The 27812-nt window shown below is 47.0% G+C and overlaps 1 protein-coding gene across 1 annotated transcript in view; it reads right to left on the bottom strand.

The window, feature by feature from the left end:
- Nucleotides 1-24461, bottom strand: part of LOC133357693 (exosome complex exonuclease RRP44-like) — a 30774-nt gene extending 6313 nt beyond the window's left edge. The window contains exons 1-18 of the mRNA XM_061575788.1: nucleotides 24146-24461; nucleotides 19060-19217; nucleotides 18114-18328; nucleotides 16774-16844; nucleotides 15961-16125; nucleotides 14644-14805; nucleotides 12892-13002; nucleotides 12405-12542; nucleotides 10754-10900; nucleotides 9575-9691; nucleotides 7864-7965; nucleotides 7131-7195; nucleotides 6220-6304; nucleotides 4911-5038; nucleotides 3352-3438; nucleotides 2802-2958; nucleotides 1242-1459; nucleotides 151-319 (exon numbers count right to left, since the gene is read on the bottom strand). Coding sequence (XP_061431772.1) covers nucleotides 151-319; nucleotides 1242-1459; nucleotides 2802-2958; nucleotides 3352-3438; nucleotides 4911-5038; nucleotides 6220-6304; nucleotides 7131-7195; nucleotides 7864-7965; nucleotides 9575-9691; nucleotides 10754-10900; nucleotides 12405-12542; nucleotides 12892-13002; nucleotides 14644-14805; nucleotides 15961-16125; nucleotides 16774-16844; nucleotides 18114-18328; nucleotides 19060-19217; nucleotides 24146-24418 — 2568 coding nt within the window. The 5' untranslated portion in view covers nucleotides 24419-24461. The remainder of the gene's footprint in view (nucleotides 1-150; nucleotides 320-1241; nucleotides 1460-2801; nucleotides 2959-3351; nucleotides 3439-4910; nucleotides 5039-6219; nucleotides 6305-7130; nucleotides 7196-7863; nucleotides 7966-9574; nucleotides 9692-10753; nucleotides 10901-12404; nucleotides 12543-12891; nucleotides 13003-14643; nucleotides 14806-15960; nucleotides 16126-16773; nucleotides 16845-18113; nucleotides 18329-19059; nucleotides 19218-24145) is intronic.
- Nucleotides 24462-27812: the final 3351 nt, after the last annotated feature.

The raw sequence follows: 27812 nt of genomic DNA, 5'->3' as shown, positions 1-27812 counted from the left end.
AATAGAAAACAATTGATTCTTACTACATGCATAATATGATGCCTGCTTTCGTGACCTTAAAAATGGTTTTCAAGAGACGAATAGACGCATCGTCAGGTGCCTAAGCACATGCCGTGCAAGCTCCACGTGGCCCACACTTCCGCCTCCCACCTGCGTGTGGAAAGCCACAGACGAGCGTTGGGCGTACTGCGCCATCTTGTGGCGGTAGTTGAGGTTGTTGCAGAGCTGCTGCTGCTTCTGCTTGTCGGTGAGCGCCGGGTACGTGGGGTCGGCGCCCACGCACACGGCCAGCAGCCGGTGCACAATCACATCCGAATATCTGCAACGGTACAGGAAGACAACAACAATATTCACATTTGTTGTATCCTCTATTTAATCTGATGATTTAATCTGAAAATGCAATTGTTTACAGTAGATACAGGCTGCGGTATGGCCACGAGATGCCAACGGAGCAGCGGTATTAATCCACCAAGCACCGCGATTCATTCTGATGGATCTCAGCGGGCTTCGCGATCCACTAGAAAGCTACGCAAACAATGACTCAGATGGATTTAACGCTGTGATAGAATACAGTACTCTGGACATACCACGTTCTAGCACCATCTGTTGGTGGAAGTTATCTTTGTTAATGCATTAATTTAATTCTTTGTTTATTTTTTTATTTGTTATCAGATGTGACGCAAATTGCTGCCTTCTCATATCTGTGTTCTTATTAAATCGTTAGCGATCCATGGCAGGATTGCGATTCACTTTTGGCCGCCGCTGCAACACGGCAATGGATTCTTGATTCTGTACGTGGAACACTGTCACCCTCCTTGTAGGCGTTCTCCGGATCCTCTAGTTTTTCTCCAACACAAGCCAAACAACCATTTAAGGAGTTGGCCAAACTTCCCGTTTATAGGACCTTTTAGAAAAATAAGTCAAAATCTGAATCTTTATCCTGGAGAAATCCGATTCGCGATAAAAGCTCTTTTTGACAGATGCCCAGTAGGTAGATGATAGGAGTGCTAAGAATAGGAAAGGTAAACAAATCACTAAAAGTAAATAATAGAAAAAAGATATATAAGTTGTATGTTGAACTTCATTCGCAAGTTAACATTGCATAAGTACATCAATAATAAATAAATTCCTAAACTTGGGAAAGGCAGCACAGTCCCAGACCACAGCAAGACAACAACATAGTCCCCTCAATAATCGCGAAGGTCGATTTCAAGCGTGTGCCTGGTGCCAGAGCACGTCACCGGCGAATGGGCGACGTGAAGTGGGTGTAGATGGCGGTGGCGAGCCCGTAGTGGTGGGTGTCGGGCTCCATGCCGGAGCAGAAGTAGATGGCCTGCATCATGCAGCGTGTGGCCAGGATGCGCAGCAGAGTGTTGAGGTATGGTGGCGCACCCGGCACCGCCGCCCGGTCCAGGGACTCGGCCAACGCCTTCGCCGAGTCCACCTGAATCTCGATGTCCTGCGTAAAAAATCGGGCACACCGTTGTTTGTGAGGTGACTATCCCGCACGTGGCTTGTCGTTCAGTGCTGGAGAAGCAGCAAGGGTTGTGGTGGATTGGAAAGAAAATGTTATTCAGCGCACTTCCTGTGGGCATTAAGGTTTCCATATCCTGGCTTGCCAGGAGAAGGCAGTACAGCAAGTGGATTAATCTACATCTGTACGGGGACAGTGGGTTGCTCACCCACCCGCCTGATGTGGATGTTCTCAGAGTGCTCTGGTTTCCTCCCATATGTATAAATGCTTTTTCATTGGCTGAAAATATCTTAATACATAGAGCACTGTGGAGCTTGGGCAAATGTTCGCGCTGGCACAGTGCCTGGCTGCCTTACAGCTTTGTTTGTGGTTCGTCACACCTTTGAGTTGTTCTGCTTCGAAGGGCGAGTGAAAACTATACGGCGACATCTCAAGACAAATGTAAAGGTGCAGCCCTGCAATTGCTCACTCAGACCAATACTGAGATCGCTTCAAGACACCTCTGCTTCACAGTCGTGGGTAGCACATTCCCACCCATTTTTAGCATAATGTTCATCACAATAAGTCAACCTGATATTTCAACATTTCAGTGCTGGAATTGATCTAAAATTAAATACAGTACTACATGGTTTTTTGCTTATTTCTGTGGAGTGGCTGGGAAACGAGCCGAGTCCTTCAACTCCCTACACTTGATAACGCAGTTTGTTCAATGCGGCTGCTGAATTTTGAAGCCGGGATCCCAGCTGTAATCTCTGAGCCATAGGGTGACCCAGGTGACCCTTGCAAATGAGACTATCATGGTCTCTTGAGTTCTCACCCGATTAAACCAAAAAACCTGAAAACAAATTTGATCCACCCGGCGACCTCTGAAATTCCTTACGAGGAGGATGATATTAAAGAAAGGTTAACAGCAATCTAGATACAGTAGAACCCCTATTAAAGACGGTAATTGGTTCCATGAAACCGAGCATTAAGTGATTTGGCTATTAAGCAAGGAAAGGAAATACGTGTTAAAAGCTTAATTCGTTCTGATAGCATCTAAAGTTTCCCTTTTTCACCCAAAAAACGTAATTTCTAATATTTAAACAATGGATATTAATACTAACGACATTATAAACACATATTTTAAAAAACGGTTAATAAATGCATTCATTTATATTTAATGTATCTACAACAGCCCGTCGTTAACAGGGGAATGGTCGGTAAGCGAACGCATTGGGCGCTATGGAAACACTACACAACCATACACTACACATTGGGCTCTATGGAGGCCCGTCGTTAAGCGATTAGTTAACAGGGGTGGTCGTTAAAAGGGGTTCTACTCTACCTTTGATTTCGCCGCCTTCACCAAGATGTCGTAGTTGGAAGGCGGAGGCGCCGGGTGGCGTCGGAGCAGCGCACACTCGGGGAATTCGTCTACGATGCGCTCCGCCACGGAGATGTTGGCGAGCAACATGAACTCCTCCACCATCGAGTTGGTCTCCCTGTGTACACGCACCAGTTTCCGCCACCACAGCACATCAACCACAAGGGTCAAGTATCTTTATCTTATATTATTTTACTGATAATAAACTTCCCACGTGATAAGCCACTTTGTTCAGCTATCATTTGTGGTCAGGGTTTTACTTGGTAAATAAAAAGTTTCGTTTTTTTTGTATATTTGTTTACGTTATTTTTTTAACCTTCCAATACTTTTCAATCCTAACGTGTGCTTGTATTGTTTGTTGTTGTAACGTTGTGACATGCCCCAACTGGACATCTGTGAAAAAAAGAGCTCGAAAGCTCATCGGATTCTTCGAGTAGAAATATATATTCTGATTCTAATAGAGAGATCTGCACAACAGTCGGATTGCAGTCGGATTGCAGACGAGACTCACTTGAGTTCCTTGGTCTGCAGGTCGATCGGGTCGTGGGTTTCGCTGTCCATGTGGAATCGGACCTCAGGGGATGCCAGAGTCAACGCTCTACGGGTGGAGGAGAAGGGACATCGGCGATTATGCATGTCCAGCCAAAACAACACAGAATCTTAATATAAGACACTTCACGAACTCAGATATTTGAGTTGTACATGTACAGTTCGTTAGTCAATCTACTGCTGGATGAGGGCCGCCCCATGTCATGCGGGTCGTGGGGTGGTTTTACCGTACTTAACCGTGGTGGTCAGTACGCGTTGGCAAAGGTGGGGGAGCACACGCATGGGGGCATGATGTAGAGTAAGACAATTGATGTTACTGCATTGTCCTCTCTTGCCCACAATGCAGCCCCGCAGCAGCCTGTAACACTTCAATCTAGAAGGATGTTATTAACCAGGTAAAACCTTAACTGCTTTATGGTGTTACCTGCATTTCTGCATCTCCAGTTTCTACAGCCTCCCACTCCCAGGCCCGTCCACTCCCCCCACCCCACCCCTGGCATTGTCTGCTCGTCCTCTAAACGTTTTTGCTCGCAGCAATCCCCTCCCCCTACCCCACACCCCCCCCTCTCTATCTCTCCCCCCATTGCTCCTCCCCCCTCTCTTAACTATATAGCCTCTTGTTACAGCAGCCCTTTTTGCCCACATCAGCAATTGTTTCTTGCTGTGGTTGTCCCACCTGATGACGGACGCTTGTGTTGCGCCCGAAACGTCGTGATTTAATTTAGTTTAATTTATACCTACGTGACTTTACCGAAAGAACCAAAGAGTATGCCTGTAACACTTGTTTGTGCATGGTATTCACCAAAAGCCTCATGCATCATGGGGTCAAAAAAAGCTACAGGTGCAGCCTTGTGATTGTTTGCTCAAGCCACTGCTAGAAGAAGGGGGCTCCCATAAGAGGGGGCCCTCGAGAGACACCCTTCTACAGTCCCTCTCAATGTATTTTCCCTCCTCTTCCATGCTGGCCGGATGTCTTAGATGACACGGGAGTAACCACACTTTACCGCGCCACACGCGACCTGCCGATTGACTAAATGTGGGGCACCCGTTAATACTGCTCAGCGCTCCAAAGGCGGTGGAGCGGATGAGGATCTTGACAATGAGTTTGCATTCTGACCGCAGGTATTGTGGTTAATGCAAACATGATTCCTTGTAAAAAGGTGTCAGTTTTGTTGCCAGAAAAAAGGGTAAAAAACCTATTATTATATTTTGCTAAAGGCAAAGGAGGCCTCATGATGTACATGCTTACCCCGAGCCCTCATACTCTGATGGTGCGTTGTCTTTGAATTGTGCGCCTTTTGGCATCATCTGGTCCAACACCATGTACGACTGGGCTCTAAGAAAAGCTGTCTCTGGTGTGGACCAATCAATTTCAAGGACAGTGCATACATTTTCAGAGTTGTTTTTTGTTTGCATTTTGACCCCAGGTATTGTGGTTAATGCAAAAATAATTCCTTGTAAAAAGGTGTCAGTTGTGTTGCCAGAAAAAAGGGTAAAAAACCTATTATTATAATGAGTTACCCGTTTTGAATGCGCCTCTGCTTGAGGATCTTGGCAAGGGAGTTGAGGCCACGCAGGCTGCTGGTGACCGCGTCCTTCCGCCCAGCGTCGTCCATCATCAGCTGGGCCTCTGCGTACGTCAGAGACGCCTGCGGGGATACGATGAACAGACAATGGGTGAACCGTGGGGTCCTCGCAATCACACAATGCCCACGCCTGATCCAAGCCCAAGCCAGAACTCAACAGATGTCTATGTGTCTCCCGATGACCAGAGGGTTACGCTCACCCACAGACAGTAGAATTTATATATTTTTAATTCTCAAAGCTGGAATTTAACCAAATTTAGTGCAATGTAATTTGGTGGTCTTTTGTGCGAGTTTAACACGTAGGCTTTCGCGACCAATATCATCGATAATAGTTTTTTTTGGGTTTGATCATGTAAATATATAATTGTGTCGTTAAACCCGCCACCACCCGACACAGCCGATTAGTAAGGGTTGTCACATAAACAGAACATGCCAATTCGTCACTGGTACAGCACACCGGTGTGTTGGATATCCAAGCCACAACATTTACAATCGGAGTATGATGTTTTGCCAGTAATTACAATTAGCTTCCTCAGGCGACAGCCAGATTTGTGGAGAAGTCCACCTGTTTCGTTCCTTATATAGAGGCGTAGATGTGATGACAACACTTGTGCACTCTTCTTGTGCAAAGTTGGGGGAGGATTGATGAATCTGGCTGTCGCCTGATGAAGCTAGTTGTAATAACTCGCGAAACGTTTTCAGTTTCATTTATTTAGAATAACCCTGTGAGCCATTCGGCTCTTAATTCGGGTGCAACCGCAACAAATAATACGTCATACTCGGATTGTAAATGTTGTGGCTTGGCTCTCAAACACACCGGTGTGCTGTACTCGTGACGAATTGGCATGTTATGTTTACGTGACAACCCTTACTAGTTGGCTGTGTCGGGTGGGGGTGGGTTTAATGATACATTTACATATTTACACGATCTAACCTAAAAACCTGTGTTTTCTGAAGTGATTGTTGACTGGGCAGAGACCATCAACTCACTACTTTCATATCCTTCCTCGCACCTCCGATTAGCACTGTTGGCTACGTACGGTGCGAAAGAAGTTCAACATACATACTACCACTTGTGAACCCTGTTCATCTTGCTACACTTGTGAACCCAGAGGTGCAAGCTCAATGCTCTGACCTCTCAGCCATCCGGAAACCTCAACTGCACTAACATAGCAAGGCACCGATACAATACACAGCAAACGAGAGTTTTACAAAAACTGAACGTCTGTGGGGGGGGAAATCACCTTGGAATTGATGATGCTCTTGGTAAAACGTGTGCTCACGATCTCAGCCTTTGGAGTCATCTCCCATATGCACGAGAACGCCAGCCTGCACGCGCACAGCACATGCACCGTCGCCATTCACCGACGAGTTGCGGAGTCGTCGACATTGGAGCGGTGCAGGGTGTTTACTCAGGAAAGCCTCGCAAAGTCTCGAGACTCTTTTTCAGGAGGGTCTTGCCAAGTTTTTGGTAGTCAAGTCATTCTTTCAGCAGCGGGATGTTTGGCCAAATACCGGTTTAGGTTGTTACAAATTACTCAACTGGAATATATACGTAGCAACCATTGTTCCCGACTGCAAAAGCTTTGCAGTACCCTCCTGAAGTTATGAGATTCAGTGAGGCATTCCTTGGTTAAGGATCATAGTAATAATAACACGTTTATCTTAGCGATGAGAGGAAACCTGATAACCTGGAGTCAACCCATGCAGAATAGGGCGAGAACATACAAAATCTACATGGAAAGGCAACCGAGTTGGGCATCAATCCTAGGCCATTCTTTCTGTGATACACAAGTGTTACCATTGCGCCATCCTGGTTTGGCTGCTTATGTATGTACACATGTTTCGATTTAAAGCTTTCGTGACTGCAGGGATTCATCTTCTTGGTTCTTTCGGTAAAGTCACGTAGAAGGGAAGTAATAAAATAATAAAAATAAAACATAATAAAACAATTCTCACGACGTTTCGGCCACAACGCAAGCAGCCGTCCTCAGGCGAAGAATGTACACATGCTTGTGTGGATCTGTACAATGACACTTTAACAGTGCCACGCATCATGGGATTACATGTGCACCTGGCAAACAACGCACGTTAGCTGCTGCGTATGGGTTGCAATGTGCGAACTCGCGTGTTCACGGTTGTTGGTGCATCTCACCGGTCGACGTTGGATCTCAAGGAACACAGGTTTGAGCTCAATAACTCTGGCACCATATCAATCCTCTGCAGGTGCACAAACACATAAACGCAACCACTTCTCTGTCAATAAACACAATCTGGCAAATACATATGCACCAACTCAACGAGTGTTTTGCAACCAAACCCACACATGATTAAGTCACCTGCAGGTAACTGTTCAGCAAGGGGATGTTTTCGCGAATGCCAGTTAAGATTGTATGGGTTTTATTTAGAGGAAACCTGGTGATTCCAGAGGCAACCCATTCACTAACAGTGGGGAGAACAAACAAACTGCAAGCGAAAAGGCACACGAGTTGAGTAATCAAACCCAGCGTCTCCTTGCTGCGAGGCACGAGTGTTACCACTGCGCCGATAGCCTGCCGCTCATGAGGTCACGGTACATCATATGATAAGAAATCCACAAAATCACCTAATTTAAAACATCATGAGAGATATTTAGCATTGTTGTTGAACAATTTTTTTTATTCTAATTCATTTTTAAGTTATCTTTATTCATACGGGAAGTACTGAAAAGCACGCAAAAAATTGAGTGAAAATGTGAAATACAATTACAAAGTTGTGGGGAAACTGGTACCGCGATAATCGTTACATCGTAATATTTTACATCATGTCATAAAGTTAAGAATGAAAGGAGAAAAATCGGCGGGTCGTAAAACACTTGATATTGTGGTAAGATGAAATCCACATCTCACCTTCTCACACAGGTAAACAGTGGTACCACGCAGAGATGCCTCCTCGTCCAAGGCATTCCCCGGCCGGATAAAGTAGCTCACATCGGCGATGTGTACCCCGACCTAGAACACACGTTCATGCACCGTCACCACCCTCGCATGCATGCATGTAAGGGTAATTACGGTTATAGCTGCATTACATAATGCCTTATTATGAAGGGGCGTATCAGGGGTAAAGGTCAAGGGCGGAGTCAGTCGAGAAGCTCCGGGAACCATCCTGAAGGGTCTACAACAGGGGGCATGGCCAGAGGTGGAGCTTGGCCACTCCAGGCAGATGTAAGGAGCACCAAACCAGAGCTTCGGGGCTCCTTAGTGTGGGGTCTGGGTCCCGGTTGCATCGCTACCGTCGTCATCTCTTCGTTTTCGACCACATGGCTGTTCTTCTGCAAGACCAGCTCCGTCGCCGCCGCTACGATCGTCAACCAGCCAGCGTAGCGCAGGACGGAGATGGGCTGCGTGTTTGGACAGCCTGGGTGTAGCCGAATTATGAAGTGTATCGCCCTGTGTGCTCTGAATAAATAAGAAGCCTTCAAATAGACGTGTGTCGGAAGTCGCTCACTACACATGCATGCATGCAAAACCTCCACCATAGCCACTCCAACCAAAGCACAAGAATGTGAAATGAAATGCACACCCATTACTACCTGGTGCATTCATTGTGAGCCAGGCATTCGGCCAGTGAAGTGGGGTCTTAGCCATGGCTTGGCTCAGGTTTGGCTCTAGCGCAACATGCATTGAGATTATTTCTATTATTTTGGTTGCTATAAATGTCCAAATGATGGGTCACTATGTTGAGCTATTCATTTGTGGCCAGGTCACTTCTCAAAAATAAATTAATACCTCAGTGGGCTTTGCTTGGTAGGATGGGGATGGTTTAGATTTATTTGTATGTGTATGGGTAATGTGTTTCACTTTCTTGTACTTTGCACTACTATTATGTTTTTGTCCTGTTTGTTGTTGTAACGTTCTTACCCGCCTCTACTGGACATGTGAAAAATAGCTTTATAGCTCATCGGATTCATCCAGTATAAATATTCTGATTCTAATTCTAAATAAGCCACATCGAAGCAACGCTTAAAACTCGAGCCGCCTCCGAGCATGGTTCCAGCCCTGAGCCTCTGTGTGTGTTCCTTGTGCCTCCTCGTATCTCTCTGCATGCTCCCAGCCACGCTAAAAATTTCCGTGAGCTGAGCCCGAGTCATGGCATAGCTGAGCCACTCATGCATCTTTGGAGGCAACGGAGCAGATCAAGCCAGAACCGAGCCGTGTTGAAGTCAGTCCTGAGCCGAGCCGAGACCAAGAATACGGCCACTAAGGCAACAATGTTTGGAAACTTAATAACAGGAATATTGTCCACCACTTTGTCAATCCACTGCAGAATGAGGACTTCTCAATGCCGTAATGGGTCGCGATTGTCATTTGACCTTGCTTTATTACGATGGTCAATGCAGGTGGTGAAGGGGAGAACTTGGGCAGTTTTTTAGATATCACTCTGTACCGGTGTTAGCCATGACTGGGAATCTAACCCAGCTTGAAAGGATGAATGTGCAGTGCACTTATCATCGTGCCACTAAACTCCCCTTGTCACCTCCGCTAGCACTGACAAAACCATGAAAGGAATAGGCACGAATTACCGCGACTGCGACCACGATAACCACCACCAAAGGAATACCTCGGTGTTCCCATTGTCGAGCGGTCTGCAGTGTAGGGCATCGTCGATGTCTGTGCAGCCTGGAGGATCCACACTGCAGATAGACAACGCACGAAGGTCCTCCCTGCCAGCCTGGTCCTTGTACGGGACACACACAGCACCAGGTTCAACAAAACGCTGCCTTACAACAAACAAAACACAGGGTGAGCCATACATGGATAAACCAACTTCATTCTAATGACGTTCTATCTTCTCAATAGGCGACTGAATATTTTGAAAGTACAGTCCGTTCTCCTATAACTCCGCATGTTTTCATATCGTGAATTAGATATAATGCGATGAAAGCATTAGGGAACACATTTTTTTCATAACATGGATGCGAATTGGATTGAATGAACAGAACTGCGTTGTGCGAGGCAGAATAAGCAGTTGTACGGTTGCCTCGGTGTAGCATCACACAAGGCGGGATGCTGCTGGATGCTTCTAGATGCTACTCACGTACCTGCGTACGCATCTCACGTGTTATCGCGGACTGTGCTTTACCCTATATTATATTATTTAATATGCGATTTTTTCACAATTCGGTGTTCTTCAGGAACGCAAGTACAGCGTTATAGGAGAAAAGTCTGTAGTCCCCTTGCTCCATTCATTTCTGTACTGGACCATCTCCAAAGCCACTGCAGAGTCCTCCACATCCTGGCTCACCACTTTGATCCGCATCACTCAAGGCCTGCCTCTCGGGTCTCCGCCCTGGTGCTTCCATAAGTCCGTCGCCTTCCTTCCACCGGATGTGAATTTCCTCTCTTCTTACGATGATGTGTCTGAGCCATCGACTTTCTTTCAGGTCGACAGCTTTTCTATATACGGTCTGGTAAAAGTGAGCCCTGTGGCTTCTCGTTCATGCCAGTGCAGCGGCAGGTCCTCAACTCGAGGGAGCTCCAGAGAGGCCCTCTAGAAGGTATTCTACGCAAGCCAAACATCTTGAAACCATTGAGGTTTGACAGCACGATGATGTTTTCACATTTGTCTATTGTCGAGGGCCTATACGTCGGGGGCCGCACATCATGGGTCACACCAAAGGCCACCAGGGGCCATCAGTGGCCCGCGGGCCTTGTAATAAAGAAGTAAAGGATTCTCACATGCACGACCAAACACACCAACGCACCGCAGGCGTAAGAATTTAACTCGTCTCATGCGTACCTCTGCTGTGATGCTGAATGTGGGAGAGGGCAGGCAGGCAAGTACGGCCTGGCTGAAGGGCTGGTGTGGCACGTCGTGCTCCAGCAGCAGCACCTCGGTCTCCGTCTCCTTATCCCCACATTCGCCCAGAGACCGCACAAAATGGCCCTGCACAAGCACACCTACGATTAGTATGGTTGTCTACGTAAGGTGCCAAAGAAGTTCAACATGCATATGTACATACGTGGCCAATGGTCACCGGTATCCCTTTTCCACTGGTACATTGGAGCTCAGACAGCGCAGAGCTCTCGAGGTGTCTGTGGTCACCCACTGGCTTTTTGCAGTGTCGAACCGGAACCAAACCAGGGTATGCTGGCCCCACAAGGCATCCAAATCTATCCGGGGGCCGAGCAGGGCCAGGGGCGGTGCTAACGACGCGTTAATTGTGTGATGGCAGTCGATACGCCACGAGGACGTGGCGCCACAGCGTCATCTGCACGTGCCTAGACTTGTTCAAAGCATTGACGTCCGTGGCATGGATCCGCTTCTGCAGTGGATAAACAACCTGCAGCCTACTAAACCGTGCCAGCCATGGTACCGCTCGGTTGTGCAGTGGCAAATAGGTATGAAGAGCACAACCACAATGCCAACCTTATACCTAATGTTCATGATGTAGAATATTAACCGGCATCTGTTTAAACAAAGATACAACCCAAAGAATACATCTTAACAATATATTTACATACTCTTTGGTTCTTTAGGTAAAGTCACGTAGGTATAAAATAAAATAAATCGCGACGTTTCGATCGCAACACAAGCGGTCGTCCTCAGGCGAAAAAAATATAATACAGCAGTGGAACAGCTCAGACCCCGCTTGCTTGCCCATTGCCACATATATAGCCTTGTTGTAGCAGCTCTCTCGTTAGTTCAGCAGTTCCACTGCTGGATTATACTTTTTCCGCCTAATGACGACCGCTTGTGTTGCGATCGAAACGTCGTGATTTATTTTATTTTCTACCTACGTGACTTTACCGAAAGAACCAAAGAGTATGGATTCAGGTAGTCACGAAAGCTTCAAATCAAGATTGAATAAATTTTACTTTTCCCCAGTTTTTTTCTCATTGTGTTAATGGTATCACACAAGACACGCAATCTATACCACCCTTCGTGGTCAAGGACGACCAACAGGAGCAGACATAACAGAGCTACGTCTAAGATCCATTGAAGTGAAATGCGGTCCAAATTGTAGGGGGACAGTGCTTTTCCAACGACTCTGCCAATCAAAGTAATGTTCATCACATGGCAGTCAAAAACAGTAATTTTCTCAGAGATGGAAATTAAACAATCCAAGTGCACAACCAAATTTAATATCGTTTTTGGTGCAGTTATTGGTGACTGGGCTGAGACTATCAACTTACAACACCTTAATAACCTAGGTTGAATCACAGGTGAGTTTGCCATGCTTTCAAACTAAGAATCACAGTGGTGCCAGCTCATCCACCTTGACTTCCAATTCACCATGTCACCGTTCGTGTTTTGGGTTCGATGGCTGTATTGCATACAGAGCTGCGTGGCCGCGCGTCAAGTGACAGAGGGATGGGCCCCAAGATGCCGACCATGGGACGGACGGGTGAGGTGTCACGGCGTGCGGGGCGTCACGGTGCAGTCGTACGTTCGGGTAGCGGGAGTGTCGCAGCCAGCCATCGATGGCCACCACGATGCGGTGGGCCTGCAGGGCCGCCGCTTGTCTCGTCTCCACCCGCACTCGTGGCATGCGGCGGTCCGCGGGCGTGAACAGGTGGCGGGTGGCCTGCAGCACGCACAAAGAGCCCCCAGTAAGGCATTCAACAAACTGTTTGGGCGACTGCCGTCAGCACACATCTATTAAAGCTGGTATGGCAAACGACGGGGTGGGTACGGCCAGAACCATGCCCGACCGCCTTTGTCTCCAAAGTGCTGATATTTACATGCCACATCAGATACTCATTTATGGCCGAGTCGACCTAGGGAAGGCCTCAAGACAGGTTCAGACATTTGCCACTGTTTATTGGTTGAGCGATAAATATAATCGAACTCGGGTCCCAGGATTCGCAGCGCAGCACGCTAACCGCTACATCACCGCTCCCCACACGTACACACACATATGCAGATAAGCCCACCTCCTTGATTGGGCTGGGCATGAGCATGCCGCACAGCGGCCTCGAGTTACGCTTGATGATCCCGACCACTTTGCCAGTGGGCCGACGCATCTTCCCACTTTCGGCTTGCAGCTGGAAACCAAAACAAAGGACAAACATCGTGTTGCGTAATCTAAGCAAGAGCGACGACAGCAGCAGCTGGGATAGCACCGGGAGATGACAACTCAAACTCAAATGAGCACTCACCACAGTAGCGTCTCTCTCACACACTGAAATAATGAAAGAAATATTTTCTTACCTGCTCACTGAGTAACACAATACAATTTGGCTTGAAGGGGAAGGAGCAATCCAAAACAATAGCGCTTAACCTGCAGATGTGGTTTCATGCTGTGTCTCATGAGTGTCAATGAGACTGACACTTTGTTAAAATGACAAAAGATCACAGTAAATACTGATAAGTTAAAAGAGTTCTGGCGATTGATAGAATCAACCGAAACACGCCCATCAGACACCACACGTTTAAAAAAAAACGCGGAGACTTTCGCGACCAATATTATCTACAAAAGTTACCCTCCCATCGAATTCACAATTTGATGCTTAATCTCTCGATTCTTTATGATTTCACTTGCAATTGTGATTGACATTTTCTCTTACCTACTTAGCACATCAGTCACCCTATATGTGTTTAATGTTAACGTAACGTTTTTATAAGTATAACTATGCAATGATCAGTCTATAAATAATCTGCCCAAGCCAACTTGCACTACAAGCGATTTATTATCTAACACTTGTTTATGTTTGTGCAATATTGTCGACTTTTCACAAACCACGGTTGTTTTTTGTGCCAATTTCAATTAACTTCATTGCTGCACTTTATTTATGTTTCGCTTTTTGTCACTGTGGTATGTATGCATGTAGAACTTATTTCGCACCGTACACAGCCAACCATGCCAATCCGAGGTGCGAGGCAAGGACACCAATCTAAATACAAAAAGCAGTTCTGAAGAAATTAGTTTTCAATATAGAGGCCACCCTGTGACCCAGGTCACTCTCGCAAATAATGTGTCCTGATCTCTTGGTTTCTCATTAAGTTAAATAAAATAAACATCAAAAAGGAGCTCAGACCGTGGAAGCGAAGCTGTGTTGAGCCTGGATGTGCATAACAGGTGGTATAGGCTCTGCGCCAAAATGGCCGGCAGCAGAGCGCAGTACAGAAAAATGAACTGTTGTCCTGTCCTTCTATGCCCCCCTCACCAACCCGCACCGAAGTATGGTCAAATAATCCCTACGTACATATGTACAAAAATAATACGAAATGATTAGCACTCCCGACTTGATTTTGAAGTAATGTAATGTCATTTAAGAAACGCAAAATCAAGCTAACAGCATCTCTAATGTGGATTGCGGTCCGGTCACACGGTGTTCATTATGTTTAAGGTCTCTCTTGAAGTGGTTGAGTCTTTGTTGTTATTCTTTGTTTAAACTATACCAAAACTATTTAAAAACTATAAACTATTTTAACTTTACCAGGTAAGGACCCTGAGCTATATAGCTCTTTTTAAGTGACCTGGCCACAAAATGATCGTTCAATTAAGTGTCTTATCACATTTGAAATTGATAGCAGCCAAATACTCTAAATGCATGTCCGATTGTAACTGTGGAGAGAAAAACCAGAGGACCTGGAGAAAAATCCATGCGACCACGGGGAGAGAGACACATACACTGCAGGTGTCAGGGTTTGATTCTGGTTCGGCAGTGCTGACGTCCACTCACCACCACATCCTCCTCCTTCTCTTCTGCAACATCCCCTGAGATGCCCTCATCGTGCAGGACCAGCGAGGAGGGGGCCACCCAGCGCTCCTCGGGGAACATCTCCACGCACACGACGTCGTCATGCATCGCGCGGTTTAAATGCTGCAGCCCCTGGATCAACACCTGCACGCAGACAAAAAAAGATCCCCCGTATAGCTTTAACAGACTGCTGGGCCAAGTGCTGTTAGAGAGGAACATATACAAGAGTTTTAATACCACGAATAAACAATTAAAAATGTAGGACTATGAGCCTATGAATCTTCTGAAACCAATGTTTTTCAGGAACATATGTTCAAGCAGGCAATTTCTGGACTGTATCTAATTGTTAATTAACGTTACATTTTGTAACGTTAATTAACAGACCATTCATTTTGTTAACAAAGTAGTCACAATTCACATATATACTGTGGTTGTGGTGGCGTAGCTATCGAGTGTGCAGGCAGTGCAAATGCACCAAAACCCAATTAGCACGGTAGGCTACGTGGGGTGCAAAAGACGTTCAACATAGTCATACCTCGGTATACGACCGCTTTGGAATACGTCGAATTTGGTATACGTTGTGTTTTGACGAGAGAAAAAATGTCTTGGGATACGACGTCTTGCTTGGGATACGACGCGCTTGCTAGAACTTGTATGGGTCGGGATGAGTCACCGCGTACCCGCGCATATCCCATTCACGACTGAAACAAAGCGCCGCTCCTCAGTCTGCCTGTAGATCTCGTTCAGTGCACAACCCTTGCTATAACTATGAATTTTCACGAGTTTTGTGTAATTTTATCGTGAATTTTTTGCGAATTCATTCAACTCCTCTGAGCAAGGTAAACTGATGTAAAATTTGATTTTGATTTCAATTTATTTTTATTTACTTATGCATTTATTTTAATTTATGTATGCATTTTAGTAATAAGTAGTGTCTAAATTATTTTATACAACCCCATTAATGTATAATATGCCATATAAAATAACATTTCTATACTCTGGAACGGATTATTTCCTTTCCCTTTATTTCTTAAGGGAAAACATATTTTGGTATATGTCATTTTCAGTATAAGTCCTACCTTCTGGAACGAATTATCGACGTATACTGAGGTACTACTGTACAAATATTTTAGCCCAGTAGCTCTTAACCTTTACTGCAGCCTTGCAGTAAAGGTTAAGAGCTACTGCTCATGCCAAGAACGCTATGCCACTGCTTCATTATAAATTTGTTTTTAAAACTCACACAGATACGATCAAACAGCATTGTTCCCACCAGATGCAGGCTTGTGAAACTCGTACCTCTTTATCACTGTCACCGTCCCCTCGCACCCTCAGAGTCCCCTCCAGGTAATTCTCCCGACTCGCAAGGAAGGTTCCCTGGACAAACCGGCCAGAGCGCACACCTTGCTGCAGCTGGGACAGCGGGAGATGTTCGGGGAAGATTACCCGGGACTCCACCACATCCTGCGCGCGTACACAGCACACGCACGGCACATGCACGCGTCAACAGCAATTTTGCAACCGCCATCACGTAACGAGACGAAGGATCCAATCTGATTTATCTCAGAGCAGTACGGCCATCCATGTTAGAGAACGTTCCACAAAAGCGGATATCATAGAGCTACATCTAAAGTTCCACGCTTCCGTCTCTGCTTTTTGCTAAATATGCCACGTAATAAATCTAGGATTTATTTTATTGATTGACCATGGCTGGTGAGGATGAGACGTTCTAAAAGGGAGCTGTTTAATACGTATTCTTTCGCGACCAATATTATCCATAATAAAGGTTTTTTGGGTAAGATCGCGTAAATGTGTGTCGTTAACCCGGTACAGCCAATTAGAAAGGTTTGTTACGTAAAACAAAACGTGTCAATTAGTTACTACTGCAGCATGCCAGTGTATTGGAGAGTAAACCCACAACACTTACAATTCGAGTATGCCGTTTCGCTGGCGATTACAACCAGCGAAACGTCGTACTCGGCGCAAGGCAAGTGTTCCTTTCTTCAGTGAGGCAGCTGGATGCAGCGCGGACGTGAGGGGTCGGACAAGGGTACAGGCCCGCACCATTAAAATAAGGGGGGGCAGTGCTGATGCACGCATACGGAGTCTCACCTGCTCCGAGGCCAGTGCCAGACGGTCAATCAACTCAGGGTTGTCCAACAAGCTGCGCACATATTCCTCCACTGGGGGTACACAGACACGCGCAGATAAACGCAGAAATTATAATCAGCGACACGGTTTACTGGACGATTTAGAGTGCCACCAAAAATGTAAATTTATTATTTTTCAAGTCACGCCTGCTGGATTTATTCATTTTCCTGTTTAACTGAAGCACTGTTTAACAAGAGGCACTACATTTACCACTGTTAAAGAGAGGGATCCTTAAATGGGATCACGGCCCCGAGCCATGGTATTCATTTAATCGCGAAGGTGGGGGGCAAATCGTTCTTTCCGAGGCACCCATCCACTCGGATATTATCATTGTATTGTTTTCATGCCATTGGAGTATTATAAAGGAGCCTTTGGTAAAGTCAACCGCAGCAGATTGTTATAGGCTATGGTGGGCAGCATAGGGTGGTGAAGCAATATCCATTGTTTTGTTCCGTGCTATCGTTGTCACCAACCCGCACTGACCAGAGTGGTGAAATACAGCAAGTCCTCACTTAACACGGGGGTTGCGTTCCTGACAATTGCCAAGTGAAACTAATTCGCGTTCAGCGGGAGTAATTTTCCCATAACTAATAACGGTAAAAGTGGGGGTGCCGTTCCAGCCCGTAATTTAATTGTTTTTGATAGTATAGTACACTGTTTTACATGTTTATTTTTAAATGTGTTGTGTTTATATAGTATCTCTATCAACATGCTAAGTATGGCACTCCCTTATTTAAATCTCAAGTGAGAGATATGGTGAGCGAAAAAGATAAGGGAGCGAGATGACGCTCCGCGCAAAGATCCTGCTGGAACAAATACTAAGAGGAAGGCACGCCGGGTATCACAGCATACATCAGTACGACAGCTTCAAGCATCATCCAACAACACTGCTAACACCGACGCCGCTCAGAAAAGTAGTCCGTGACCACACGCTACACGTGCAATGTAGCGAGCGCGGTTGAGCGTTAAAATCTAAAAACTTTCCATAAAAAGGTAAAACCGTGTTAAGGCCAAAACGCGAAGTGTGAACGCGCATTCAACGGGGATCTACCGTACGGTCAAACAACCTCGCACAACCTCGCACAGAACGAGGCCCACACCCAGCAGCGGATTGACAAAGAGGGCTGTTATATGTGCAAAGCAGTGATAAGAGTTAACATTGGTGGCCAGTAAGATATGAATGGTGATACTGTAGTTTGGCCCTCTTCTAGGTTGACTTGGCCCAAAATGAGCCCTCATCTCGAGAAAACCACTGCATGTTCCCGTCGTATAACGCGGCGGCGCCGGAACTGCTCGCATACCGGTGTATGCTTGCAACCCCTCAGCACGCGCCTTCTCCCGGTTCTCGCGGTCATTCGTCACGAGCAGCACTGTGGGCAGATCGCCATTTTCATCGTGCCCGGACTCCTCCGATGCCTTGGCCAGGTGCTGGTTGTACCAGCGGGCGGCCACGCGGATGGCTCGGTCGTTACGGTCATTGGAAGACTCCCCCTTCTCCTGCTCCACGTACGTGTCTCTGAGACACACGACAATCAAGTTACAGCGCTGTTAGACAATCACACTGGGCGTTGCTGTGTAATCACTTGCACGCAAGTCACAGTAACAAAGTTGTGGAGTTGAAATGGCACTTCAGAGGTCGACTAGGAAAATCGTACCTCTTCTGGGGCAGTAAAATGAGCACAGCTGTGCGAGAAGTGTAAAGCATGTAGATCCGTGAGTTGTTAAGCATTATGTCCGAGGTTTCCTTCCGAGTGCTGGAAACACCTTCAGGAATCCAGTTTTAATGACAAAAAATGTATTTAATAATTATAAATTACATTTATAAAACGCCTTTCCGCTAAGTAACTCAAGCCACGGGGGTGTTCAGTCCCACCAGCCAAATCAGATGCACAGTTTATTATCTCAACTGTACGTAGCACAGTTGGCTATGTACTGTGTGAAGGAAGTTCAACAAACATACAATTCAAACCCCACCCACGGAGTGCCACAATTCAATGAAAGGAGTGCAATTAATTTCAGCCCTGGCCAAAAAATCAGCTACCAATCCTTGGCCATCTGGACAGGGGCAGCCTTATGCACAACGCCACTATGCCACCAACTCCGCTGGCCCTGGTGCCATCGGGAAACCGTCCCACCAAGACTTTGCGCCACCAAGTGCCACAGTTCAGAAGTAAGGAGGCGTCAATTTGTGTGCCGTGCACACTGGATTGGCGAGATGCCTAGGACCGGTGGGAGAGCTGCGCCTACCGATGGTGCTCATTGGTGAAGGCGTAGAAGTGTTTCTGCGGAGTTGAGATGATGTCGCGGAGTCTCTTGTAGACGGGAGCGGAGCGATGGCGGATCTCCTGCAACACGGTCTGCAGAATCACCACGTTAAGCAGGCACGGGTCCTCCAGCAGGTCAATCTGAGAAGCAGGCACACACGCAAACGTACACACGAGGGGCGCATTCATTAGCCGGGCGGCGGTGGTGCACGCCTGTAATCCAGCACCCTTGAGGCGAGGGTTCGTGGATCACACAAATGTTGCGAAACTTCCTTCTCGTGAGCATGCAGGAAGTGCCATACCCTAGTTATGCCAGATGGCAGTAGAGCAAAATGTGGACTAATATTATCTGTCCCTTCTGTATGGGATAAAGTGTTGCCCCCCCCCCACATGAATAAACACGCATAAATTGGCCGATATATATTGATATATAGAGCTTGGGCAATTGTTGGTGCTGGCTTACCGCTTGGCTGCAGTGATATTGTTCATGCAATTTGCATGAACGTCGCTCCACCTAAAACTAAACATTATTATATCATATGGTCGTAATGTGGGTGTGTGTCTCAAGAGGTCTGAGCACTGAGCTGGTACAGCTTTGCCTGTCAGTCGACACAACTCGTCACATTCGGCTTGCAGCTGAAGATAACACTCAGCACTGCCATCCCCTGGTCTCCTGACAGTCACACGTCTGTAGCTCGGGGCAAGCCCAGGCGTAACTCTGCTTAGCATCGGAGATCAGATGAGAACTAAGGTGATAAAGTTGTAGCAGGGGTATATCACATTGTGGTGGTTCCGCACACTGAACATAATAATAGGTAACAGTGGAAATGAGTGAGTAACACTGGTCAGGCATAGTGGCTGCTTTTATAGATGTAGCCTTGGTAAATAAATAAAAATAGTTTAGTATATTTTTTATCATTGGTGTGGTCCCCTTATGCACCACAGGTCACACCTGGTTGGGCTCTCACCGAGTTCAGGAGCAATGATTTTCCTACCTTACCTGTTGAGGTGAGGTAGGTGAAGTGAGAAGTAAAATTGCCCGACCTCACCTGGTAGAGGAGGAAAAATCTGTCTCTCACCTGGTTCAGGAACCCCTCATCCAAATGATGAATTAAGTAGTGCTGGACATCTGTGAAAAAGAGCTTTATAGCTCATCGGATTGATCCAGGATAAATATTCAGATAATGATGCTGCCAGAATGTGACGGTTATCATACTGGGCTTGCAACCCTAATGCCGCCGGTTCGTCCTCCAAGCGCGGCAGGTGATTAAAACGTTTCTTAAATCCCCCCCTTACAGGCCCTGCCATTGTCCACTCAGCAGTGTCAATGGGTAGTCCATCGGCAGTTCGTGTGGTGGGGTAAAATGTGGGTTACTCCCACATTATCCAAACGTCCGGCTCAACAACATATCCTCCAGAAGGGAGCTTCCCTCTAGTTGGAGTCCCTTCCACTTGCAGTGGCGTGAGCCAAGACATTTTCAGGACTGTCTGCACCTTAACCTTCAACCTTTTACATCTGATGAGTAAACCCCTGGTGAGTGTGCAAGTTTACTCAGCCGAGTGAGTCGCTCATCGGGTGAGTGCGTGAGATGGTGGTTTGAGTGAAATGGTGGTTTGACTGAGATGGTGGTTTGAGTGAGTTGGTGGTTTGAGTGAGATGGTGGTTTGAGTGAGATGGTGGTTTGAGTGATTTGGTGGTTTGAGTGAGTTGGTGGTTTGAGTGAGTTGGTGGTTTGATTGAGATGGTGGTTTGAGTGATTTGGTGGTTTGAGTGAGTTGGTGGTTTGAGTAAGATGGTGGTTTGAGTGAGTTGGTGGTTTGAGTGAGATGGTGGTTTGAGTTATTTGGTGGTTTGAGTGAGATGGTGGTTTGAGTGAGTTGGTGGTTTGAGTGAGATGGTGGTTTGAGTGAGTTGGTGGTTTGAGTGAGATGGTGGTTTGAGTGAGTTGGTGGTTTGAGTGAGATGGTGGTTTGAGTGAGATGGTGGTTTGAGTGAGTTGGTGGTTTGAGTGAGATGGTGGTTTGAGTGAGATGGTGGTTTGAGTGAGATGGTGGTTTGAGTGAGATGGTGGTTTGAGTGAGATGGTGGTTTGAGTGAGATGGTGGTTTGAGTGAGATGGTGGTTTGAGTGAGTTGGTGGTTTGAGTGAGATGGTGGTTTGAGTGAGTTGGTGGTTTGAGTGAGATGGTGGTTTGAGTGAGATGGTGGTTTGAGTGAGTTGGTGGTTTGAGTGAGATGGTGGTTTGAGTGAGTTGGTGGTTTGAGTGAGATGGTGGTTTGAGTGAGTTGGTGGTTTGAGTGAGATGGTGGTTTGAGTGAGATGGTGGTTTGAGTGAGTTGGTGGTTTGAGTGAGATGGTGGTTTGAGTGATTTGGTGGTTTGAGTGAGTTGGTGGTTTGAGTGAGTTGGTGGTTTGAGTGAGTTGGTGGTTTGAGTGAGTTGGTGGTTTGAGTGAGTTGGTGGTTTGAGTGAGTTGGTGGTTTGAGTGAGTTGGTGGTTTGAGTGAGATGATGGTTTGAGTGAGTTGGTGGTTTGAGCGATTTGGTGGTTTGAGTGAGTTGGTGGTTTGAGTGAGTTGGTGGTTTGTGTGAGTTGGTGGTTTGAGTGAGTTGGTGGTTTGAGTGAGATGGTGGTTTGAGTGAGATGGTGGTTTGAGTGAGATGGTGGTTTGAGTGAGTTGGTGGTTTGAGTGAGATGGTGGTTTGAGTGAGTTGGTGGTTTGAGTGAGATGGTGGTTTGAGTGAGTTGGTGGTTTGAGTGAGATGGTGGTTTGAGTGAGATGGTGGTTTGAGTGAGATGGTGGTTTGAGTGATTTGGTGGTTTGAGTGAGTTGGTGGTTTGAGTGAGTTGGTGGTTTGAGTGAGTTGGTGGTTTGAGTGAGTTGGTGGTTTGAGTGAGTTGGTGGTTTGAGTGAGTTGGTGGTTTGAGTGAGTTGGTGGTTTGAGTGAGTTGGTGGTTTGAGTGAGATGATGGTTTGAGTGAGTTGGTGGTTTGAGCGATTTGGTGGTTTGAGTGAGTTGGTGGTTTGAGTGAGTTGGTGGTTTGAGTGAGTTGGTGGTTTGAGTGAGATGATGGTTTGAGTGAGTTGGTGGTTTGAGCGATTTGGTGGTTTGAGTGAGTTGGTGGTTTGAGTGAGTTGGTGGTTTGTGTGAGTTGGTGGTTTGAGTGAGTTGGTGGTTTGAGCGATTTGGTGGTTTGAGTGAGTTGGTGGTTTGAGTGAGTTGGTGGTTTGAGTGAGTTGGTGGTTTGTGTGAGATGGTGGTTTGAGTGAGTTGGTGGTTTGAGCGATTTGGTGGTTTGAGTGAGTTGGTGGTTTGAGTTGGTAGTTTGAGTGAGATGGTGGTTTGAGTGAGATGGTGGTTTGTGTGAGATGGTGGTTTGAGTGAGTTGGTGGTTTGAGTTGGTAGTTTGAGTGAGATGGTGGTTTGAGTGAGATGGTGGTTTGTGTGAGATGGTGGTTTGAGTGAGTTGGTGGTTTGAGCGATTTGGTGGTTTGAGTTGGTAGTTTGAGTGAGATGGTGGTTTGAGTGAGATGGTGGTTTGAGTGAGATGGTGGTTTGTGTGAGTTGGTGGTTTGAGTGAGTTGGTGGTTTGAGCGATTTGGTGGTTTGAGTGAGTTGGTGGTTTGAGTGAGTTGGTGGTTTGAGTTGGTGGTTTGAGTGAGATGGTGGTTTGAGTGAGATGGTGGTTTGAGTGAGATGGTGGTTTGTGTGAGTTGGTGGTTTGAGTGAGATGGTGGTTTGAGTGAGATGGTGGTTTGAGTGAGTTGGTGGTTTGAGTGAGATGGTGGTTTGAGTGATTTGGTGGTTTGAGTGAGTTGGTGGTTTGAGTGAGTTGGTGGTTTGAGTGAGTTGGTGGTTTGAGTGAGTTGGTGGTTTGAGTGAGTTGGTGGTTTGAGTAAGTTGGTGGTTTGAGTGAGTTGGTGGTTTGAGTGAGTTGGTGGTTTGAGTGAGTTGGTGGTTTGAGCGATTTGGTGGTTTGAGTGAGTTGGTGGTTTGAGTGAGTTGGTGGTTTGAGTGAGTTGGTGGTTTGAGTGAGATGATGGTTTGAGTGAGTTGGTGGTTTGAGCGATTTGGTGGTTTGAGTGAGTTGGTGGTTTGAGTGAGTTGGTGGTTTGTGTGAGTTGGTGGTTTGAGTGAGTTGGTGGTTTGAGCGATTTGGTGGTTTGAGTGAGTTGGTGGTTTGAGTGAGTTGGTGGTTTGAGTGAGTTGGTGGTTTGTGTGAGTTGGTGGTTTGAGTGAGTTGGTGGTTTGAGTGAGTTGGTGGTTTGAGTGAGTTGGTGGTTTGTGTGAGATGGTGGTTTGAGTGAGTTGGTGGTTTGAGCGATTTGGTGGTTTGAGTGAGTTGGTGGTTTGAGTTGGTAGTTTGAGTGAGATGGTGGTTTGAGTGAGATGGTGGTTTGAGTGAGTTGGTGGTTTGAGCGATTTGGTGGTTTGAGTTGGTGGTTTGAGTGAGTTGGTGGTTTGAGTTGGTAGTTTGAGTGAGATGGTGGTTTGAGTGAGATGGTGGTTTGAGTGAGATGGTGTTTTGTGTGAGTTGGTGGTTTGAGTGAGTTGGTGGTTTGAGCGATTTGGTGGTTTGAGTGAGTTGGTGGTTTGAGTTGGTGGTTTGAGTGAGTTGGTGGTTTGAGTTGGTAGTTTGAGTGAGATGGTGGTTTGAGTGAGATGGTGGTTTGTGTGAGTTGGTGGTTTGAGTGAGTTGGTGGTTTGAGTGAGTTGGTGATTGACTGAGCTGAGCGAAGGGGTGAGTTTGTGAGCGAGCCAGTTGGGGAGCAAGTTTGTGAATGGATTGAGTTAATTGATTGGCGAGTCGCTCATTCGGGTGAGTGGGTGAGTTTGGTGGTTGAGCGAATACGTTGGTGAGCGAGCGAGTTGGTGGCGAGTTTGTAAACGAGTCAGTAAGTGCAGCGAGTTGGAATTAAGTGAATTAGTTGGGTGCGCGAGTGAATCAACTTTTCCCTATGCGTTGAGTGGGTGAGTGAACGGGTGAATTAACAGGTGAGTGAACGAGTAAGTGAACGGGTGAGTGAACGGGCGAGCGTTTAGCGCCCGCTGCCACCTCGCCCTCACCTGGTGCAGCACCACGTTGCTGTCCGGGATCACGACGTGAGCCCCACCGTCACAGAGGCCGCTGCGCGCCCCGGGCCGGGCCTGCAACAGCCCGGCGGGGCCTGCTCCCTCCGCCGGCTCCTGGGCCCGCGGCGCGGCCTTGGCGGCTAAGGCCGCGCACTCGACGCAAAGGGTCCAGCCACAGCCGATGTCGTCCCTCAGGTAGTGCTCCCTCACCACCTTCATGACCCCGCCGGAGCGGTTCTTCTTCACGAAAGTCCTGGACTTGAGCATCGAGGTTTTTGCGGGGCCACACAAAACGACCTCGTGTGTGTGGTGGTGGTGGTGGGTGGAGGAATCGATTCAGTGAAGGAATCGCAGCGTCATCGATTCTGCTTCAGAGCCCTACGGGAATCGAAGCGCAGATATAATAACAGTAGATTCGGGGAATCGATTTGATAACCTAAAAATATTTATTTATTTAATGAGTTATTTAAAAAATGTAGACATTTGTTTGTCTGCTTTATTAATCCATAATAACATACATGTCAAGCCCCTATCAGTGCCCTACCTTATTATAGACCAACTCAGACATTATTGGTCACCCGGTGCCCTTATAAATCTCAACGTTCATCCTACAAAGTTCCATCACAAGGCAGAAACAAAAACAGACAAAAATAAATCTAGAATAGACAAAAATAAATCTAGAATAGACAAAAATAAATCTAGAATACACAAAAATAAATCTAGAATACACAAAAATAATATTTATTTTTGCATGTATTTAAACGGCTGTACGCCCTGTACAATAATACGGGTAACCCCTATGGGTTCACTTACTCACCCATATAACAACAACGTATTAACCAGCAAATATACAATCACACAAATGATTCTCTCCTGAAGCCCTCCCGTCGTGCCCACAGCTTAGGGGCCGTCCATAAATGACGTCACGCACCTGGGGGGGGGGGGGGGTCAGACATTTGTGACTATGTGTGACGGGGAGGGGGGGGTGAGAAATGTGACGTCACATCAAAATGCGCAACTTTAAATAAATATAGACAACACGTTCTACTTAATTAAATAGACTTTTTAATACATGTTTTCTCCTACAACATCAGAGTGCAGCGGTATATTAAATACGCACTACAATGACAATAGTCTAAAGCGATTTCAAGCATTTTTTATTTGTGGGGGGGGCAGAGCTTTGTGACGTCATTTTTTAGGGGGGGGTCTGACTTTTCGTGACGCCGTGTGACGATGGGGGGGGGGGGTTAAATATCGTCTAAAATGGCGTGACGTCATTTATGGACGGCCCCTACCCTACCTCACTGCTTGGCATTTTATCGTCTGTACATATTGCTGCCAACATACGCAAAAATAACAAATCGGAACCTAACCTCCACAGAAAGAAATATAAGTTTATAGATTTTGCCTGACACGACCCATCGGGTCCCACGGCGTTACGTAATTGAACATTATCAACAGCTTTTTATTTTTTATTTTTACACGCTTTTATTTAACTCACTGTCGTATCCTCAAATCTTGTAACTGTGATGCCGCCGCCGCGAAGCCGTTCGGCAGGCGCCAAATCCCCGACCTCGCCACCACCAAGCAACGGAGCCGACCCCTTGTCTCCCTCACCTCACCTCACATGAACACACCCGCACTCATTTCCTCCCCCCATAGAGCTCCGAGTGGAGGTCGCCTGGCCGACCGGTTTTTATCCGAGAAACCCTTATCGGGATTAACTCTCACGGTTTCCTACGTTGCGCCGCGGCGCTGCGACCGGCCTTAATATGGTGTGGTCGCGGCGTGGGGCATTCGGCCACCGCGGTTGAGGCGCATTTCCCCCCACACACGCCAGTATCGACGGGGCAGGCAGAGGGAATAAGCATTGTGATGGAGGAGCATCATTAGAAAACACGCAGCGCATCTGAACTGCATAATCAGGCACCCCCGCACAGGCAGCGGAGGGACGGCATAATTACGCTCGGGTACGCAGGCACCATTGTTAGGGGAGTTAAAGGATAAGGCTATTAGTATAAATAATCGGGAGAGGGGAGGCGCGCGGGGAGCCATGCACAGCTTCCCACGACGGGCCTTTGTGATGGACACCGCCGCATGAACCTCGATGATGGGGGCCTGCGTGAGAAAAGGATTGATTGGAATTTGCGCCGTGCAGGTCGCTCATTGATTAGTGGAACAAAGGCACCGCGGAGCTGCCTGGCCCGGGCGAGGGGGGCGCGTACCATTGTTTGGAGTTCACGCCGCGCGGACAAAGGATTAATTAGCATAGCGAAGGCGCACGGTGCGTGGGAAGGGGGTAGGGGTCCGGGAATCAGGATAAATGGGGAGCGCAAAGGGGAAATCGCTCTCTTCTCTCCAGGCCAGCGGACCAGCAGCAGCTCCAGCCAGCGACCCGAACGTCCGTGCGACGCATCGAGGTACGCTGTTAGCGCAGAGAGCAGCGAACCTCCGCGGGCACCAAACAGTGAGTGGGGAGGTGAAGTAGAATCATAGCAGATAAATCGGGAATAGGTATAGAGGTATCAGCGTAGGCCAGCCTCGTCGACTCACTGATTCAACATTAGTTACCAGGTAATAAATTATTAATAGCGAAGCGTGGTCTCGCGTGATCTTGTCGTGCAGTGTGAGCGTGTGGGAACGCGTGTGGTACTGTGTATGCGTAAGCTCGCGGCGTGCGTAATCGGCGTACCCCAGGTGCGCGATCATAACGTGAGCGGCCAGCAGGCGGCGAGCGCTGCGCAGAGCGGCGCAAGAGTGGGTATCGCGTGTGGAGCTGTATGCGTGTGTGCGCGCACGTTCACTACGTGTATAATACAGGTGCGCGATCCTAACGTGAGTGGTCTGTATTGAGTGAGTGCCGCGCAGAGCTATGTGTGGGTGTGCGCGTACGTAATTAACCATGCCTATTACGCGGACCCGCGGGGGAGGGGAATCCTCGAGCGACGGCTCTCACCCCATGGGTGAAGAACCCAACAGCGGTTCGCCTAGTAGCGAGGGGGCGAGTAATGAGGTTAACCCGGCCGTTAGCGGTACAGAGGGAGGGATCTCGGGGGCCAGCGACCCCCACATAACTCAAAATTTACACACTTCCCAATGTGGTATCGACTGCAAACTTGGTATACTTATGTCATACTGTTGCCAATATTATATTCTATCATAAAAAATTAAAAAGCGTGTTTAAAAAAAAGTTTTTTTAAATAGATATTTTTTTAAATTCAGAACTGTGCAGGGTGGTCCAGATGTCTTGTGACCCACACTTAATTTTCCCTTAAAATGCTAGCGCTTACATAGTCTTTTTGTAGTATTCTTGTAGCTCAGGCGGGGGGGGCGGGTAGCGGCCCAGCCCTCAGCCTGCCAATGTCTCACCTTCTCCGGCTGGACAATCTACGTTAGGATGCAGGCTCTGCATGGGACTCGGCCTCACCACGGCAATGTAAACTACAATTTTATTTTATTTTTCGCTAAGAACTCAGGTTTATTTTTTACTATTATTAAACAAATCAGTTTAAACATATTACAAAGATAATGTTTGCGTGCAGTTAAGAACTCAGCTTCATTGTTTACTGTTATGAAACAAATGGGTTGGCAAAATTTACAATAATTATGTTTGTGTGCAGATAAGAACTCAGCTTCATTGTTTACTATTATGAAACTAATA

Source organism: Lethenteron reissneri, chromosome 59 (genome assembly GCF_015708825.2).
Source record: "Lethenteron reissneri isolate LAM-NWPU_2019-01 chromosome 59, ASM1570882v1, whole genome shotgun sequence".
Lineage (NCBI taxonomy): Eukaryota > Metazoa > Chordata > Hyperoartia > Petromyzontiformes > Petromyzontidae > Lethenteron > Lethenteron reissneri.
The sequence above is the reverse complement of the archived record's forward strand: the minus strand, read 5'-3'. Positions and strand labels throughout refer to the sequence as shown.